This window comes from Rhipicephalus sanguineus, chromosome 3 (genome assembly GCF_013339695.2).
Source record: "Rhipicephalus sanguineus isolate Rsan-2018 chromosome 3, BIME_Rsan_1.4, whole genome shotgun sequence".
NCBI classification, from domain to species: Eukaryota; Metazoa; Arthropoda; class Arachnida; order Ixodida; family Ixodidae; genus Rhipicephalus; species Rhipicephalus sanguineus.
In genome coordinates, this window is record NC_051178.1 from 101,424,131 (window position 1) to 101,443,924 (window position 19,794).

Genomic DNA, 19,794 nt, shown 5'->3' on the forward strand with positions numbered 1-19,794 from the left:
TGGAACTCACTCTGACTCACTCATGAAATATATTTTGCGCGTGGGGGTCACTCAGACTCAGACTCACCAAAATTTTCCACAGCCGGAGTCACTCGGGATTAAAACACTTCAAAATATTATTCACCAGAACTCACTCACTCAGACTCATGGCTCGATCTGAGTCATGAGTGAGTTTGCCGACCTATGGCCCCTACTATACAAAATATTCTTACGCAAGCCTCAACTACTTCTGATGTGCCTAGTGTATTTGGAATTTTCTATTGCTCTAGTTTCAAGTGAGCACTGTGGTTCCACGAACTTGTTCTATAAGTGCCCAGTGCGCACACACGGGTGTATGTTCTGAACGACTACTGTGAAAGCAAATGTTCACCGCCCAAAAAGATTCATCTCATGTCTGGTCTTCCCAGAACACAGGGGAAAAAAAAATTAATGAATAGAAAGTTGATCCACATGGGATGACGAAATTTGCTTTGTAACCTCCTGAATAAAGTTGCCAACCATATCGACATCCTTAGGTGCAGCTGCTCCTTTTTTGATCTAAATTACAAAAGCCTTCCATTGGGCCAACAAAAAAAAAGGATACTGCAGCCATTCCACTCGGTGATGGTAGATGGCCAGCGCAGCTGAGGGACACACTACCATCTCTGGTCTCCTGGACGTTCTCCAAAGCGTGCTGCTTCTAGGGCATTCTCACAATGTGTGGCCGCCCTATTTTGCTAGTGGCGACCATGCCAACACAGCGCCTAGACTCTACTGACATGCTGAAACATGTAAGAAAGGGCACCAGGGGTTTTACATCATGCCCTCCAAAGGTCTCTTCTCCCACTACCGCAAAATTCAACGTAGCCTTCACAGAAAAAATTGTCCTTCTAAATTTGTTTTCGGCTACAAGTATAAGGCACCCATATGCTCCGAGTATAAGCACACTGCGCTTCTACCTCTGCTGACAAGAGAAAGATTTTAGCAGTACTGCTATAAAGGAATTGCCAACAAATAACATTCGTTTTCTTTATCTGTATTTGCTGGACTGCTGACAAATCAGAAATTACGCTACAAAGCCTGTTACTCGGTAAAACTTGTTGCTGGGCTAGTTGGTACATGTTTAGTGAAAGGGACACTAAAGGCAAATATTATGTCGACGTTGACTGTTGAAATAGCGGTCCAGAAGCCTCGTAGTGCTACTTTTGAGCCAAGGAAGTGCTTATTTTGAAATAAAATCACGTTTTAGTGGTCCGCATCGCTTTAGCACACTTCAAATCATCTGCCTGAAAGCGGTCTTTCTCACGTCACTGTTGCCATGCCCAACGTTGCCCGCCTTTACTGCGCAATGGCAGCGTGCACTGGCGGTGTGCACCATTCGGGCATCCGGCAACATCACATGCATGCGGCATTTTGTCGAACTTTCTGTGAGAGCGACTTTCACGAGTGCACAATACACACGCGGCAGTACGCGATACCGAAACTATTACTGAGACGCAACCGCATGAGCGAAGCAGGGCGCCAGGCGAAGCGCAGTTCGGCAAACACGGAACCTTTGAACCACGCGCGACATTCCCCATGGCAACGCCAAAGAGGTTCTTTTTTCCATGAATCAAATAGAAACAAACAAGCAGCATTTTATTACGTCTCTTGATGCACGGAAGGTTCTTCTTTTTTATTGCAGCTAGTCTGATTACAAGTGATTAATTGTAGTCGGACTCTTTCACGTCACTGGGATCATTTCCAAAGTGTCCCGCTCGTGGCGCTCATCATGTGATACATTTAGCTTAATTTCTCAGTAAGTGGGGCACTGCTGTTGATAATATTGCCGCTTTAGACGTTGTCATACATTGAGCTTTCACTCTGACATAAATTGTTATTTGCCTTTAGTGTCCCTTGAAATACAAGAAGGCTCGCAATCACCAAGGAAAGACTCAAGACAAAACAGAAAAGGGTATCACTCATAACTGACGCCCTTTTCTGCTCTATCTCAAGTCTTTCCTTGGTAATTACGTGGCTTTTTTTATTTCAGTAAGCCTCAGTTACTCGACAGAGCAAAACAAAAAAAGATTAAGTGGCCCTTTATTGTGACCACTCAGCTCCGAACACTGATCAAACGCAAAACAACTTTACTTTAGACACGAAAACGAGACAATCCACATCACCAAAATCTGACGTGGCAGTCTTGTAGTACTGACACATATACACGATGACCTTTCCTCACAAAGGGAGTCCATGGCAGGACAACAGTGGGAAAGCAAGTTTTTCAGTGTCTTCAAGTGACGAGCACAACTCGAAGAGCCAATCTGACAGCTTTTGGCAATGCAGTCATTGCATGCCTCTGGACTACCATAACAAGCCAAATGGCAATGGCTCGTTGGTTTCTTTGCAACATCATGCAACCCCAACTCAGCTTTCAGACGCAAGTGGTCTCCTAGTTCAATCCAAATCCACACTGTAATTGGTGCAAGTTTCGAATAAGTTGCATACGGCGCTACAATTATCTGTGCCATCGTAGAGAAATTAAGACTTTGTATTCTAACTATGGCATTCAGAACTACGTAAAAATGCAGGCTAGGAAAAGTTTCTGTGCAAGTTCTTCTTTAAGAGAGTTGCCTTCAGAATAGAAACCTTTTTTTTTTTTTCAGAAAATTTCACTACCTTCTGTTAGGTACGCTGCTCATATTGTTGTGTCGCATTTTTTTAATAACATTTTCTGGCTACTCTTCTGATTTGCCTTTGTTAATCTGTGTACATCCTAAGCCGTTCCGTCACTACTGTATAAGAGTTATCAGTGTAGCCAAGCCATGCAATGAGCTTCAAGTTCATATTTCTTTTTAGGAAAACTGCAATGGCACCGAATCTTTCTTTCCCCTCTACATCAGCATCGAGATCAGCCATCCAGAAACTCAGCTTTGTGGCAAAGCTAGCCTCTGGGGGAAAGGTAATGAGCGATTCTGCAGAGTGAGAACGTTACTCCGAAAGCAAGGAGGAGTGGTTCAGTGGTGAATTGAGTGTTAACTAGTGCGAGAAAACTAATCTGGAAACTTTAAGTACCAGTTCCTATAATTTTCAGAGCCAGTGCATGACACCTATGTTTAACCTTCTCTACACTACGTTCATTGATGGCTGTAGGTGGACATTCGCAATAAATTTCATGTGCCTTCGTAGTGTCGAGTACGGTCAAAGCAATTTCTTTTGCATCAGTCGTGGCTCTGGGACACACTACATAAACCACAAATAATGAACAATTTGTTCAGAGTCCTTTACGTTTTCTCTACCGGCTACACAATTGTGCTGAAGCCTCCACAGGAGACTGCAACACGTACAGAAATAAGAGCCTGTGGTCCTCTGCCAAGCTTTTGATCGTGACCAGCCGGTAATGCTTCAACCACTGGGACTAATTTGTGCACAGTACAGCCCTATAATTAAGGCAATAACTAACTACGATTCAAACCAACACAGCGCGCACGTAAAATCAGCTACGTAGTGCTTGGTGTAACAAGTTAGGTGGACCTCTGGGGTCAAACCATCGTTGTTGTTGAGAGCTTTGGGCTAAAAATGACATGAAATCAGCCTCGAAATAGGTACTTCGTGTTCTTTTGACATCGGATCATTCTGTTCGCGTTTCCTGCCATTTCATTAGGAAAAGGCAACTCGCCTGCGCACGGCGAAGCGAGGAACGCGACGTTTCCTTTCACCGTCTGTTGGTCAAGAGTAGTAAAGGTCACTCACCTCTGCCGCTCAAAGTCTGAAGAGGCCCTTTCGCCTTCCGCCGGCCTTTTCACTTTGCGCCTGGCGGAGTCCAGAAGGCCGTCGATGTCGTCGCTGCTACTGCTGGATACCGAAGACGACCGCTTCCTTCGCCGCATGAACAGAGGGGGAAGACACAGTCAGGGCGGTTTTGCACCGAGCAGCCGCGTTAAGAAGTGAACAATGTCGAGCTCCTACTCACAGAAAACCGTGCTGGCTTCTTACGTCCGTATGGGATACTCTGGGGCGCTAACGTTGCCATTAGCAGTTGCTCGTGTCAAATAGGAGAAAACTCGCACATTTCGACCGCGAAAACAGTAATCGTTACAACAGAAACAGAAAGGGCAAACAAGATTAGAGAAAAGTCAACATGTCCGGCGACCCTTTCCATTTTACTAGGGAAATCTCGCGGGCGAATTGACCCGTCGAGACGGATACAGTTATCAGCATTACGAAACTTCCAACAAACCGCGGCAATAGATGAAGAGTAGTAGCAGAGATGAAAGAAAAGGCTCTACCTCGGTCTGCGGTCGTTGAATTTAGCAGCCAGTGCTCTGCTGACGCTGTCGCGGCTCCGTCCTCTAGAGTGCGACCGCCTTCGCGGCCGCTTGTTTTTGTGCCTCGCAAGCTTCGGAGATCGACTCCTGCTTCTGCTGCGTGATCTTCCCATCGTGTAAGGCACCAAACTCGACACAAATCGCCCGTAAAGCGCGCGATATGCGCGATCAGAAACGAGCGGTAGGACTGCGTGAGTGTCAACCGATACGACGTTATTTCAGTTATTTGACGATCACCGACGAACGGGCGGCGTTAAAAAATCTCACAAAATGGAGTATGCCCATGGTTGCTGGGCTGGCGAGCTAGACGCGTGACAAAGCAAGAGTATCTGCGGTTCAACACGTCATACCTGACTTTTCCTACAGGACAATATTATAATGTGAAGTTGTTTTCAATGAGGCAAGTTTTTGAAAACTTAGACATTTATTTTCTATCGCAGGCAAGTCATGAAGCGTGACACTGAGAAACAAAATGTACATCTGTGGCGCCAAATATGAATAGCCAGTTTTGTTGCGTAGTGTTTTTTATGAGCTTCAAAGACCCCAAAGGTGACATTGAAGCTAAGAACAGTGCATTGTAGTGTCAGAAGTATCAAGTACTTTTTATCTTCTGGCTGAATGAATGCAGCCAGAAGATAAGAAGTCTCGTATGAAATAAATGTCCTGATTAGAAGAGGAAGTCGTGGGCAACGCCTAGTTCTTCTTCTAATCAGGACTTTTATTATACTAGGTGCCATAGAAAATGAGCAGCGTACCTAACAGAAGGTCGTGAAAATTGGTGAGAAAAGGGAAAAAAAGTCGCGGGCAGCGCTGTGGTGCGATCTACATTGATTCCTCCACCACTAATATCATTTATACCGAAACTGTTAGCTTCTAGTTGGTCGCGATTTTTTGGGGCGTTCGGCTCACATCAAAATTACCATCATGAAAGAGCAGCACCTTCAGAAAAGATACACTGGTCACACAGAGCTCAAACGGCCGCTGGCGAAGTGAATGTTTGGATTGACGTCAGTGCATCCCTAATAACAATAATAAATAATGCCTTATGGGCCCCTGACGGCCGATTTCTTGTTTGTGATATTTATGTTGTAATAAGTAGGTCTATGTCTTGTAACCACGGAATGACACCGTAAATGCTCCAACGTGATGTATAATTAATTCTGGCAGCGTTAATTATGGTCATTTTTAGTGTAGGTTCAAAACGCGCGCCGAAAGAGGATAAGAAACTAGCGCCGCGCCGCGGCGGTCGCGCCTCGGGGCACGCGTGATGACGTGAGCTCAGTATTGGGTGACGTCAGCCACGCGCTTGTTGAACTGCCAGTTGGAGAACACACACACGGAGAGCTCACGCTGCCTGCCGACACGTACCGAAGAAGGAGAAGGTGGGAGAGCAAACATGCTTCGCAATATACCACAGTGCATGCACCGCGCATATTTCTGTCTGTGACGTCGACAACGCTTGCTTTACCTCTGCAACGTCACAAGGGGCCTACGTCTACGTCATACTAGTGGTTATGTTGATAGGAGTTCAAAATTCAGATGAGCACTCAGGCTTACTTTAAAACCAAATTAAAATATCTTAAAGGCAACGCTCGTCACTCATAATCGGTCAGAAGTGCCCCCACATGCAGGACTATCAAACAACACAAGCATCTCGAGTTTCCAAATTCGGTGTCAGGGGTCCTTTATGTAGCGGATGGTTTTAATAGGGCTTGATACCAGCCAGTGGAAAAGAATTCCTTGGACGTTTGTTTGTTTGTCGCCTAAAGGAGACTGGCTCATACCCCCGAGGGGGGTTGATCACACTGACAATTATAAAGGGAAATGTAAACCCTACAAAACGTCAAAAAGAAAGAAGAACGAAACGCGATGTAAATAAAAAGTTAAAGAGACAAGAAATTCGAAAAGCCGTAGGATAATGATTGAAAAAATAAAATATAAAAAAGGGGGAAAATTGGTTTCAGTGGTCGGTAGCACTAGCAGCGTACTCTTCCGGTTGCTTGAATGAATTTGTGTAGCGCAGTCACAATAACACGGCGGCTTGCCCCAAGCTGATCGGCTCCAAACGACAACAGGCTAGAAGTAGCAAATGGTAAACCCAGCCTACCAGTCGCCATTTCAAGAAACATTCTACGGAGTGAGGCGAAACGGCGGCATGATAGAAAAGAGTTATCTATCGCTTCCGGCTCATTGCAAACTGCACAGTTGTTGTCCTCCAACTTATCTGCAGTTCTTTTTTTTCTTAGATATTTCTATTTTACTTATAATTTGTCTGTCATAATGTATAACATACCACATTTCACTCTATTTTTATGCATCTTATGCAACACGTTGACATTTTTCCATGTTTCTGCTTATTTGTCCCATATGTTCATTTCCACCATATTCCCCCATCCCGAAGAGTGGGAAGGTGTTGTGCCCCTCTAGGTGGCTAGTTGTCAGCCTGTTCTCTTCCTATTTCTTTCCTTCTTGTGTGTTTGTGTATCCAAATAATAATAATAATAATAATAATAGTAATAATAATAATAATAATAATAATAATAATAATAATAATAATAATAATAATAATAATAATAATAATAATAATAATCAATCAATCAATCAATCATTTATTTAACGTGCCCAGGAACAACCGTAAGGTCTTTGTGCAGGCGCACGCAAAAAAAAACAATAAAAATAAACTATACAATACAGACAGTCTTCAGAAATAAAAAGAGCAAATACACGTAGACAAAGAGAAATGAACACAAAAGGGGAGGAGTAAAATAAGACAACACGAGAAATATTGAAGGGGAATGAAAAATTAGATTGCATATATACAACTATGCGGAAAGACGGAGAAGGGAACTACTTTGTACATTGTGCCATACTATGTCAAAACAGTACAAAGCTCGGATAAAAACAATGATTGTGGACTATGAAAAATGTCAAGATCAAGAAAATTAACATTATAGAGACTTTGTATTCTGTGAACGGTAGAGTGTTGGAAGAAGCAGGCGGGTACATGAAACGGTCTGTTCTCTCTGGTTAACTTACGCGGAATTCGAAAATTAACACAATTGAGAAGTACAGGGCAAGATATGATACCGTGGACTAGCTTGTAAAGAAACAAGAGATCAGAACAATTTCGTCGGTAGTGAAGTGATGGCAATGATAATAATTCAGCAGTATTTGAACGAGATAATAATAATAATAATAATAATAATAGTAATAATAATAATAATAATAATAATAATAATAATAATAATAATAATAATAATAATAATAATAATAATAATAGTCCCTCTACAATGCCTCAACTATAGTGGGCATGCCAAAAAAAAAATCCAAGGGCGCGCCTCTTGCACTATCGCTGTAAGATGACTCGAAGTCGAAAGCCTGAGTGCCGATGCATTAAAAACTGAAACGTCTTGTCAGAATCCGACGAGCTTTTTTTTTTATTCGATTATTATTATGATGATGAATTGTGGTCTTGCCCTTTGTAACGGGTAGGCAGCTCTCAAGTTCTCCAAGCGGCCGACGCCGCTCCGCGGAAGCTTTTCACGTCTGCTGCACCACGGTATCGTCTTCTTTATCGCCTCCGTTTCACGCTTTCGCAAGTACAAAGTGAACGCACTCTCTTCTTTTTAGGGGCGAAGCTCCTAAAGCCGTGGGTCTGTACATGCATGTCTTTCGTGGTACGTGACCACCTAGTTCTATGAAGTGCACTTGCGAGGAACCCACTACGCTGTAAATTATAATTTTAGGGGCGAAGTGCACTTGCGAGGAACCCACTACGCTCTACTTCCTAAAGCCGTGGGTCTGTACATGCATGTCTTTCGTGGTACGTGACCGCCTAGTTCTATGAAGTGCACTTGCGAGTCTTACGAGTTGCGAGTTCTATGAAGTGAACTTGCGAGTCTTACGTCTTTCTTAATGATGTAATGGGTGAACTTACACGGGAGAGTTACGGTTTTACCGATGATCTCCCCTCTCGAGCTTCGCCCCACTCATCATCATTCATTCCGTGAATATGGCGTGATTTTTATTTATTATTTTTTTGTACGATTTCGAGTCGATGCTGGCTTTTCGCTCAAGGCCACCTTCGCATGAGATATATAAGATCTGCGCCTTAATAAAATGATAAACATTTCACTGCGATGTGATGTGGAAGACGAGACAAAAGCGTAAAAAATAAGGAGGTTAATTTCTGGCCATGGTCTTCAGGTCAGGGGGATGCAAAAGGGGCGCTGTCTCCGTCCCCCCCCCCCTCCCCCAAGCCACCCCATCACTTGTCCCACCCCTAGGGTGCCCCAATGAGTGTCCTTTCGTACAGTGTGGTGAAAGCGTTTACTGTTTGACCCAATAAAGCAACGTCACACAACGCGATAGCTCCGCTGTTTGACCCAATATGGCGGCGGCGCGGTCTATGGGTGTCAACACCCTGTGCGAAAGAACGCTGGCATCGAGGCACCCTACCCACCCCCGAACCACAGCACCACCGCCCTCGCCGCGATGCAACACGGGTAGCCACCCTAACACGGGTTCACCCAACGTTTATAGAACTTCTATAGAACTTCTAGAACTTCTAGTTCTAGAGACTTTGGGTTCACCTACCCTCAAGAAACATCCTGCCGATGTCCATGCTTCTGGCATGGCTACACTGCACGGGGCTAGGATAGCTGAGGACAAAAGAAAGAACAAGAGCGTAAGGGGAGAGAAAATGTGCGGTTTTAAGGCCGTTCACTATTCGGCGTTATAGCATAGGCGGCGTTTTTAAAGTCTTTCATGAAAGGCCTTCAAGTGAGAGAGTTGGTAATAAACCCTCGTTTGTCGACTATACATAACTTTGGGGCCTCCTCTGCAGAGTGTCGCAAACTCACCTATAGACCATCGAGATACCTACAAAAAGTTTTAGAATGTACCACAAGTACAATTCACAAACCGCAGCCTTGCCGTTCTCTGTGCGCTCCGAAGTGTCATGCCGTATATTCGAACCGTTTCGCTCGAGCACATTTCTATAGAAAGTGAAAGTGCGAGCGTCGATCGATCTGCTAACCTTGTTTGACAAGCAAGTATATGTCTATAATCTGGCGTCGTAACTCTGTGTTTCTTTTTTTTTTTTTTCATCTCCTGTTCTTTCATAACCATCCACACAAGAGAAGCGGCGCTGGTTTACTTCCACCCGTAAACGCGCCGACTTGCGCAACAATTCAAGCAGCTGTTTTCTCTGTATACGTGCTCTCTTTGCGCCATCCACCATTGTCGTTCCGACGGGCACGAGTTTTTTTCACACGCCGACGGACTTCGTCTGAAAAGCATGGGGCGGCTGAACAATTTTTTTTAGGACTGTCAAGCTTCTGAATGCAGTTCGTGTGACACGCGTACTTACACGACATACGAATCAATATAAATGTACGAAAGGTGAGATATTACTGAAGCGCGGGAAGAGAATGAAGCGTCGCATGGAGGTGTTCACGAGAAACTTAGGGTACAGCATACAAAAGAAAGAAAGAGAACATTTTACTCTCCAAAGAGAGTATAATGGTTTCCAAAAAGAGTTCACGTGTCTCTTTAAAGAGAATCATATACGTGGCAAGTATAGGAACCCACAAAAACGAGACAAAGAACTCTTTACTTTTTTTTTTCTTCTTAGAGGTAGGCCGAAGTACGACCCGTCAGTATCGAGTCAATCGTTCTCGGCCGAAAGCATTGTTTAAACGGAAGAGTGCGCATGGTTGAGACAAGACAATGAAGCCAGGGAAAGCATATTTCGCGCGTAGAGCTAGATGACAAGTAAAAGGGAAGTGAAAGCATGGGAAAAGACAACTTGCAGGTGGGACGCGAACACACGTCGTTCGCTCTGTTATACCTTCTCTGATGCTGTTCAATATGTAAGGGCGTAGCCAGAAATTTTTTCCTGGGGGTGATTACCCTTTATGTATGTTCATGCGTGTGCTTGTACGTTATGCGCGTGTATGTACACGTATACAAAAGGTAAGAAATATCGGGTAGACATTGAAAATAGTGCTTGCCTGAGCTAGTTAATTTGCACATCGTGAAGAGGGTTTCCAGCCAAGCGCACTGACAAGGACACGGGAAGAAAGGCGACACACATCGCTGGTGTCTCCTTTCTCGTGGGTTCGTCTTTCTTCCTGCTGCTCGTCAGTGCGTTTGACTGGAAACCGTTGTCGGCCGCACTGCGGAAAGTCGGCGAATGCTTGTCAAAACGTGGAAGAACACATGAGCAGCATACGATCTTACCGCACGCTTGGCCACCGCAAGGAAGTGCGAGGCGCAGTCAAGCGGACTTACTGGCCGGCGCCCAGGCACGCGGCGAACATTCGACATAATTTTTTCTCGATTAAAACAAGAATTACTGTGATTAAACTTTCATAATTAAACTTTCTTTGTGTACCCTTCCAAATGAATGCAACCTTAGATTTAAACTTGGACCACATCACCAAACTGCAAGCGCATAAACGTTTCACACATTTTTCTACGTTTGGGCCCTTTCCTCTTCTAAAGTACTTGGTCATCGACCTCCGTACTTTTTTGACATGCTTACTGGCCACTGTCCAGCCACGTGATACAGTAGTGTTGTGTTTTAGAGAGTAGAATTTTCGGAAAGATTGTCAGAATGTGCGCAGAATCACCGTATTACTTCATCACAATACATATCGAGCGACAAATTAGTGTACGCCAGTGAGAGGGGGGAAATCCGGCAGATGCTACGTATTGTGTGAATCGATGTAATGAGAAGACTATCGCACGTTTGTTATGCATGCATGCATGTACAATCAGGTGTATACCATGCTAATGAAACGTATATTCCGGTATATACAGGGCATAACCTCTCATTTATGTTTGTCACGCACTCATATGTCATGCCATACCAGTATTAGTATATATCCAGTTAACAAAACGACCGGAAGCGCACCAAGACGGTGTCGTGTAAATCATGCCATAAATTACATGCATGTAATGATTTTTATGTTCGGATCTGTCATAATGTTCACCATACTGTCGTGTCACGCCATACTAATTTCGGTATATATCAACCTAGCGAAACGCCCTCGAGCGCACCATGAGCATGGCATGTAAGTCATGCCGTAGGTGATATGCGTGTCATAATTTGCATGTTAAGACCTGTCATTTATGTTCGTCATGCAGTCATGTCACGCCATATCAATTTCGGTATATATCAATCTAGCGGAACGCCCTCGAGCGCACCATGAGCATGGCATGTAAGTCATGCCGTAGGTGACATGCGTGTCATAATTTGCATGTTAAGACCTGTCATTTATGTTCGTCATACAGTCATGTCACGCCATAGCAATATTGGTGTGTATCCAGTGAATGAAACGGCCGCGAGCGCTCCATGAGCGTGGCATGTGTGTCATGCCGTACATGACATGCATGGCATAGTTTGCATGTTACGACCTGTTATTTCGGTTCGTCATACAGTCATGTCGCACCATATCTATTTTGGTATTATACCCAGTGAATACAACGGCCGCGAACGCACCATGAGCGTGGCATGTAACTCATGCCGTGCACTACATGCATGTCAAAATTTTTATGTCACGACCTGTCATTTATGTCCGTTATACAATCATATCATGCTATACCAATTTCGGTATATACCCATTGAATGAAACGGCCCCGACCGCACCATGAGCGTGGCATGTAAGTCATGCCGTATACGACATGTATATTATGATTTCCATATTATCACCAGTCATTTATGTTCGTCATACAGAAATGCCACTTCATACCAATTTTGGTAAATATCAATTTAATTACACGGCCGTGAGCGCCCCGACACCGTGGCATGTTAATCATGCCTTTCATGACATGCATGTCGGGATTTTCATGTTATGACCAGTCATTAGGTTCGTCATGCGGTCATATCATGTCTTACCAATTTTGGTATACATCCCATTAGATAGATAGATAGATAGATAGATAGATAGATAGATAGATAGATAGATAGATAGATAGATAGATAGATAGATAGATAGATAGATAGATAGATAGATAGATAGATAGATAGATAGATAGATAGATAGATACGCTCAAAATAGCAGAAGTTCGCTAAGAAATGCTTCGCACTTAAAAAAGCACCATGCACCTTCCAGTAACCAGCAGGTATTTATGACGCTTCGTGTAGTATTATGTTTTTGAACAGGATGTCAGCTAACGTTGCCATTCGGAAGAAGGCCTTTCCCGCATCTAATATATGAGCAATTTCTGAAGGGAATTTGACGTCAGGTTTCGAGAAACATGCCGATACTGATCTTTAGAAGGGAAATCTGGGTGCCGATTCGGAATTATAGAGTTTTTGTTCCACGGTTATGTTTTAGCAGATGGTAACCACATGGGGTGCTAATAAGGCGGCAATCACCCTGTAAGTCATGCCGTAGGCATGACTTACAGGGTGATTGCCGCTTTATTACGGGTAATTCATGCCTACGGCATGACTTACCCTGTAAGTCATGCCGTAGGCATGACTTACAGGGTAAGTCATCAATCACCCTGTAAGTCAACAATCACCCTGTAAGTCATGCCGTAGGCATGACTTACAGGGTGATTGTTGTTACAGGGTGTTACAGGGTGTTACAGGATGTGTTGTTTTCCTCGTTTCTTCTTTCTCGTCCGTGTCCACTGGCAGCGCACTACAAGCATGAACGCATGGGGTGCTCACGAAAAAAAAAAATGCCTGAGAACAGTCACGCCTGTGTAGCTCATCGTACTTAAGAAAAATTTTAAAAATATATGAGACTAAGACTGCCATGTGCGAACCGGGCCGAGTATATAAGACCCCCGTGGTCTACATAGATCTGAAGTCAGAGTGTGGCGTCAAGGAGGATTGCTGTAGTTTAGGCCCGGGACGCATACAGTAGTTTATTAGAGAGAGTAGGGGAGTTTATCCCCGTGTGCGTGTGTGCTCGTTTGGTTTTTGTGTAACTCGTATACATGCTATGGATTCAAAAATTTCGGAAGGGAAAGGGGCGCGTAGGGGGGTTGGTTGACTTATAACCCTAATGTCAGACCGAGTGAAAAAATTTTGCTCTACGCTTAACCGGGGTTGGTTGACTTATAACCCTAATGTCAGACCGAGTGAAAAAATTTTGCTCTACGCTTAACCGGGACGTCACACGACGGCTATAAGCGGGCCGTCTACCGTCATTTGATGCCGAGAGTTGATTTTTGATGAAAAGAATGAGAGGTCGAAACGTGGTACAGAGGAATAGCAAAATGATTTATTGTACATAGTTATGGGAAATTTGAGAACATGTACGCAGACAAGTATGTGGAGCACGCGCATTTACATAATCACGGAACTCATTCACCTAACGCAATCACGAGACCCATCCGCAACGCACAAAATGACCTCTTGTCTATATTGTTTCGTGCTAACCGTACTTTCAAGACATATTTCGCGTTGATCTTATCTCGTTCAATAGGACGGCATTACAGAGGCGTTGCCGATTTATCGGCGCCAGTTGCCATAAAACTGCCGTAATTTTTAACGATCCCTATAACACGCTTTCTCACTGTGCATATCTTCGAACGAGAACCGCAATAAACAATCAACATTTTGTACATAATAAAATTATTACATTGTAATATGAGAGGTAAGGGTCAATAAATACATTCCGAATGCTTATTTCGAAGTAATGGTAAAATAAATCATAACTGATTATAATTGCTAATATATGAGGTATCGAAGAAATTGCGTTTTGCGGAGCACATCTATGTGAAGCCCAAGTTAGCGCAGCTGAATAATATTCAATGCTATGCCCAGTAGACACGAAATGGTTGCTCCCACATCTATCACACAGAATGTATTTTTACTTCGGTCGATATAAATAAGGCTAATTTGCAAATCTAACGTGGGCAATACGTAAACTTCGAGGAGTGTAATTCAGATCGTAAATCTTCGGCCGCGCAACAGCACGTCGAGCGACCTCCTATAATTGTATACTAGGAGGTAACCAGTTCGCTTCCTTCGGCCGATGCCTGCGGGGTACAGTGCGCGCTGTGCTCGGCCACGATCTCGTCCACGATTTTCTTCACGTCCGGGTGACGCGCCAGCACCTCGTTGAAGTCGGGGCGGGTGAGCGAGAAGAAGTGGCAGTAGCTATCGGCGATCACCGTGCGCAGCCGCAGAGTGTCGCGCAGGAGGCACACCTCTGCGTACGTTTGAGTTTTAAGGAGAAATCCTTAGATGGCTCATCAAAGGCGAAGAGTGACCGTTGACGTCAACGCGAGTGATGCAAAAATCATGATGTGATGACGTCACCATAGTCACCCTATTACGTTACATCATAAAGTCACAAGTCGCCAGAAGTTGCGACACGGCGTCGTGTAATGTGACGTCACGTGATGACGTCATCACACGACACCATCTGTTCAAAGGTGGGCCGATCCCAGGGGCACTGCAAAACCACGTAGGGTGCAGAAAACTTTTGGGGGTGGTGGAGGGAGGGATCATTACAATCGACTGAGAAAAAAAAAGATGGCTTTCGCCTCCGGGTAAGCGACCGCGCAATTTTAGACACAAGGGACCGCGCGATTTTTTTTAACGTACTAATGTTGGTGGTTACGTATAGAGAGGGTTATACAGAAAGAGGTCCCTTAGTATGAACACTGCAATGAGACCCCTTGTTGCACACACACAAAAAAAGAAGAAAAAACAAAAGCCAAATTGCGAAATATGTGCATACAATACATAGATACATAGGGGCAGCAAGATGGGAAGTAATGACAGGACAACTATTCAATACGGAAACACACATACAAGTAAGTGAATAAACAAAGGCTAACAAAGTGTCACAAGGACTATCAGTAGGATTTTTATTTATTTATTTATTTATTTATTTATTTATTTATTTACGAGTACCTTACAGGCCTCGCAGAGGCATTGTGTAAAGGGGGGCGATACAAAGTAAGAACAAAGTAAGAACAAATTGGGTTAACATCAAAGCCAGTAAGAACAATGCAGAACAACATGAACAACAGCAGCAAAAAAAAATGTCTGCAAAAAAAAAATGTCTAGTCAAATGTATGTCACATGAATAGGTCAAGTTTGAAACACATGAAAGAAATTCAACAGCGTGTTGGACAGATCGAATGAAGCGTAGTGAAACAGACTGCGCAGTTTACCGGTACTAATTGGGATAACAAAGAAAACTTAATGCAACAACATCACTTCGATGATAAGAAAAGAGAAAAAGAAAATAGGATGCATGAATCATGGGAGCAAATGGACCAGCTAAGCATTATCAGTGAAATGGTCGATGAAATGCTCGCGAAATTTATCGTGATTACGCTGAAGGGCGATACTGTTTGGAAGATCATTCCACAGTCGTATGGCACGCGTAGAGTGACGAGTAGTTAAAAGCATTAGTGGTGCCGTAGACACGGGTGTAGCTGAAGTCATTGTGTAATCTGTGCGATAAGTGAGAGGAACGTTGTAATTGTGCTAGCGGTGATCGAGTGGTGTTAATGGATGGAGTGAAAGTTCGAGCTTTAGCTGGGTTACACTGGACAAGTTGTTATAATTCCGCGTGATAAAACGACAAGCCCTGTTCTGAATAGCTTCTAACTTCTGTATTAAATATTTTTGATGAGGTGACCAAATGGGTCATGCGTACTCTAACTGGGGTCAGACAAATGTTCGGTAGGCCTGTTTACGTACGTGAGTAGTAGTGGATTGTAGGTTGCGACGAAGATACCCCAATGATCTAGAAGCATTAGCAGAAACGGTAGTTATATGGTCGACCCAGGAAAGATTTTGTGCGAGGTGAACGCCTAGATATTTATACCATGTGGTTCTAGCCAATGTGTTGTTTATTGATGTTGTAAGGAAAGAGCGAACGAACTGATTTACGGGTAAATGAGATAATTTTACATTTTGAAATGTTAAGAGTCATTAGCCATGTCTTACATCAGTTGTTAATGCGATCCAGGTCACTTTGGAGGGATTGGTGATCATCGGCACTTTTTATGGAACGATAAACAATGCAGTCATCAGCAAATATACGTGTACAAGATTTGTTATTTGGCAGGTCATTAATGTAGATTAAGAATAGTAAAGGACCAAGGACGCTACCTTGCGGCACCCCGGATGTGACATCGGAAGGAGGACAGTAGTAGTCATTGACAACGGTGAACTGCTGGCGTTTAGAAAGAAAGTTACGGACCCATGACAAGGTTAGCGAATCTAATTTAAGCGCAGAAAGTTTTGATATTAGCCGGCAATGTGCTACGCGATCGAATGCTTTAGAAAAGTCTAGGAAGATGCAATCTATTTGTAAGTTATCGTTCATGTTGTAATGAAGGTCAGTAGTGAATTCAAATAACTGTGACTCGCAGGAGAAGCCTTTTCGAAATCCATGCTGATTTGGGAAGAAGAAATGATTTGATTCTAGGTGATCGTAGATATGCGATGCGATAATGTGTTCGAGCATCTTGCAGCAAATGCATGTTAGTGAGATGGGGTGATAATTTTCGTGCGAATGTTTATTACCACTTTTGAAAACGGGCACTACCTTTCCTATTTTCCAATCAGTGGGCAGTTCGCTTGTTGATAATGACTCTTTGTAGATGTGAAGTAAGATGACGCAAATTGAACTTGTATTTTTTAGTATTTTTTATTTTTATTTCATCGACACCGGAGGACGACGACACTTTAAGGTTATTGATCAGGTGTACAATGCCAGTAAGTGTAATGTCGACAGGTGCCATGTAGTGGTAATCAAAATCATGGACGTAAGGAATGCTAGAATGATCTTCATTGGCAAAAACTGATGTAAAAAACCTGTTTAATGCAATGGGAATATCAGAATCCGAATATGGGGTGTTGTAATCGTTCTCCAGAATTTACTAGGATTATTTTTTTTAGTAGTGCGGGAAAGTCTTCTGAAAAATACTTATCGTTGGCTTCACAAAGGGCAGAACAATATGATTTCAGGTAGTTTTTATAATTAACCCATGCATCTGGCGTACGCTCACGCTTCGCGGCATCGTACAGTCGCCTTTTCTTTTTTCTCATATGCTGATGTTTTCTCGTAAACCAAGGGTTAGTTTTATCGTTAGATATTGTGATAAGTGGAACGTGCTTGGATACTAATTCTGTGAGCTTGTCTCTAAAAAGAACCCAGTTTCTTTCAACAGACCTTTTATGAAAATGGGGCATCAGGATGTTATCATAAAAGACTTGCAGTTCGGCATTAATGCAATCGTAATTAGCTCGGTTATAGCCGCGAATCTGTTTTCTCGTTACACCTGTGAAAGGAAGCGGAATGTTAATGGTGATTTGAAGTAATTTATGGTCGCTCAGTCCATCTAAGAAAGTTATGCTACTGACTGAACAATTAATTAAAATGACATAAAATGACTAAGATAACCGAAATAAGGGCTACACGAAATGCACTGTAGAGGAGACAAAAAAATAACAATAGCGGCATACGCATAAATCAAGGACTCAAAAACAGGCGAACCGAACGTTTCAATGTATTTAATGAAGGTGAAATATTAGCTAACAAGGGCTGAGTGTTCTACACCTTGACAGCAGCATCAATGTCGTTGCCACCGGCGAAGTCGAAAAGTTAAGTGTACGTGACAGAGGTTTATTTAAATAATCATGCGCAAAACTGGATAGGAAACAGACGTATGGAGCAGACGCATACAAATGTCGGAAAATATCTAACATCGGCAATACGTTGACTGCTAAGAGGACAGCATCGAGTACGGTAAGCGCCCATGTAATATGATTTGACGGGCCGCTGCCGCAGCTTCATCCTTATCCACTTCTTCCCGACGGCGCTGACGACGATATATGCCATTTCATTACTTTTTCAGTTAACGCCACAAAGATGCAAATGGACGCGCAGCTCACGCGCCCCCGTGATATTTTCTGTATCTCACACTACCTTACACATAGAGATCTAAGGCCTTGACAAGTACCCCTACATTACACGGCCACTGATGCCTCCGACAAAAATAACCGCGAAATTTCTGGATCACCGGAAGTACACGGTCCGCTCTTCTGAAAATATTGTAAGGTGTCGTTACCAGTGACCTTCAAGTGCTGTTTCTTTAATTTTGTATACAAACCATTGGCGTAGTCGGGAGGGTGGCGGTGGGTGGTTCATTCCCCTCCCTCCCCCCCCCCCGCCTCCGTAAAAAATTTCTGACTACGCTGCTTGCACGAACTGATATGTTCTTGACCTAGACAATATCGTGTTCCTCTCGGTACAGAATGACGAACAGATGTTTCCTTTGTCTTTTCTTTTTTCGGGTAGGAATGGGCTACTGGAAGTTTTTGTGCACATGATACAAATATATCTACTGGAAGAAAGCCTCTATAAAAGTAAGGTCACTTAGCCTGACGATGCCTTTCAAAGAAGGCACAGTGTTTAAAACCCACCGCCGAACCGGTCCCCGGGCAAGACCGTGGCCACGGTGATGCCCATCGCGTCGACGACGCGTGCGCTGCCCGATTGGAGCAGGTAGAGGCGGTCGCCCACGGTTCCCGCCGCGGCCACCACGTCGTCCGGGGTGAAGAACTCGACCTTCATGCGCCCCACCAGGTCGCGCAGAAACTCCGGCTCGGCCCGCGCGAAGAACGGCACGTTGCGCAGCACCCGCCGGCAGTTGTGCCACATCACGCGCTGCGTGCGCGTATTGGATATGTGGGCACATTTTCACTGAAGTCCTCGATTAACATGGCTAGACCTGTATCTGTTAGAATTATGCAAGTATTCCGCATTTATTATGCGTGTATTATGCATGCGTTACGTATCGTCCAAAAAAGGCAGTAGTTCAGGGTAAGATGGAAACTTGAAGAGATGAATAATTCGTGAACACGTGAACACGGGGTGTCACTGCAGCCGACGTTTCGGCAAGTGGACTTGTCTTCTTCAAGGCTGTTGCGTTGGAGAAGACAAGACCACTTGCCGAAACGTCAGCTCCAGCACACAACCCCTATTTACAAATTTTTGATCTCATTATGTATCATGTTACACATTATGTGTTCAGATTTTATGTACGATCTATAGTTGTCCGACGGAGCACAACCCGGCGGTTTGAGAATAGGAACTACTAGGGGAGTGCGAATAGTGCGAATCGAATACTAATCGAAGAGCGATGACACCGACTCGAATACGAATACAAATAGAATAGTATTCGAATAGTTTTCGAATGGTAAGGCAGCCATTTTCAAAGCAGCCCTGCAATGTAGCCATTTTCTAAACAGTCCAAGAACTCCACAACATGTTATACGAAACAAATATTCACAAAAATTATCCTTTAACAAAGGAACATCACGATTACTTACGGCAAAAAAAAAAAAACCGCAATTGTGTAAACTGAGGCAAGCTCGTGTATGACAGAAACTAGAGCCTTCTAAGTATTTTGTAACTGTTGGTTTAAACACAGCAGTGACTACGGTATTCAAGGCGGCTCTTTGTCAATGGCCTTTAAATAAATCTGATACATAACTTTTAAACAATAT

At 43.6% G+C, this 19,794-nt stretch overlaps 2 protein-coding genes across 2 annotated transcripts in view; both read right to left on the reverse strand.

Annotated features, from left to right (window-relative positions):
• LOC119386857 (arginine and glutamate-rich protein 1) overlaps window positions 1–4,567 on the reverse strand; it is a 31,025-nt gene extending 26,458 nt beyond the window's left edge. Inside the window, exons 1-2 of the mRNA XM_037654122.2 lie at window positions 4,251–4,567; window positions 3,715–3,840 (exon numbers count right to left, since the gene is read on the reverse strand). Coding sequence (XP_037510050.1) covers window positions 3,715–3,840; window positions 4,251–4,402 — 278 coding nt within the window. The 5' untranslated portion in view covers window positions 4,403–4,567. The remainder of the gene's footprint in view (window positions 1–3,714; window positions 3,841–4,250) is intronic.
• A 9,649-nt stretch (window positions 4,568–14,216) lies between these two features.
• On the reverse strand, window positions 14,217–18,959 carry LOC125757631 (potassium/sodium hyperpolarization-activated cyclic nucleotide-gated channel 1-like). Its single transcript, XM_049413268.1, has 2 exons — window positions 18,709–18,959; window positions 14,217–14,467 (listed from the first exon to the last, which is right to left on the reverse strand). Exons 1-2 carry the CDS (start codon window positions 18,944–18,946, stop codon window positions 14,259–14,261), a joined length of 447 nt encoding a protein of 148 aa, XP_049269225.1. The 5' UTR covers window positions 18,947–18,959; the 3' UTR covers window positions 14,217–14,258.
• Between the last annotated feature and the right edge of the window lie 835 nt (window positions 18,960–19,794).

Excerpts from the sequence above, each read along its gene's own strand:
- LOC125757631 (XM_049413268.1), bottom strand. The coding sequence starts at position 18,946 with ATGTGGCACAACTGCCGGCGGGTGCTGCGCAACGTGCCGTTCTTCGCG. Across the intron at positions 14,468-18,708 it reads GCCCGGGGACCGGTTCGGCG|AGGTGTGCCTCCTGCGCGAC; the intron begins GTGGGTTTTAAA and ends AAACGTACGCAG.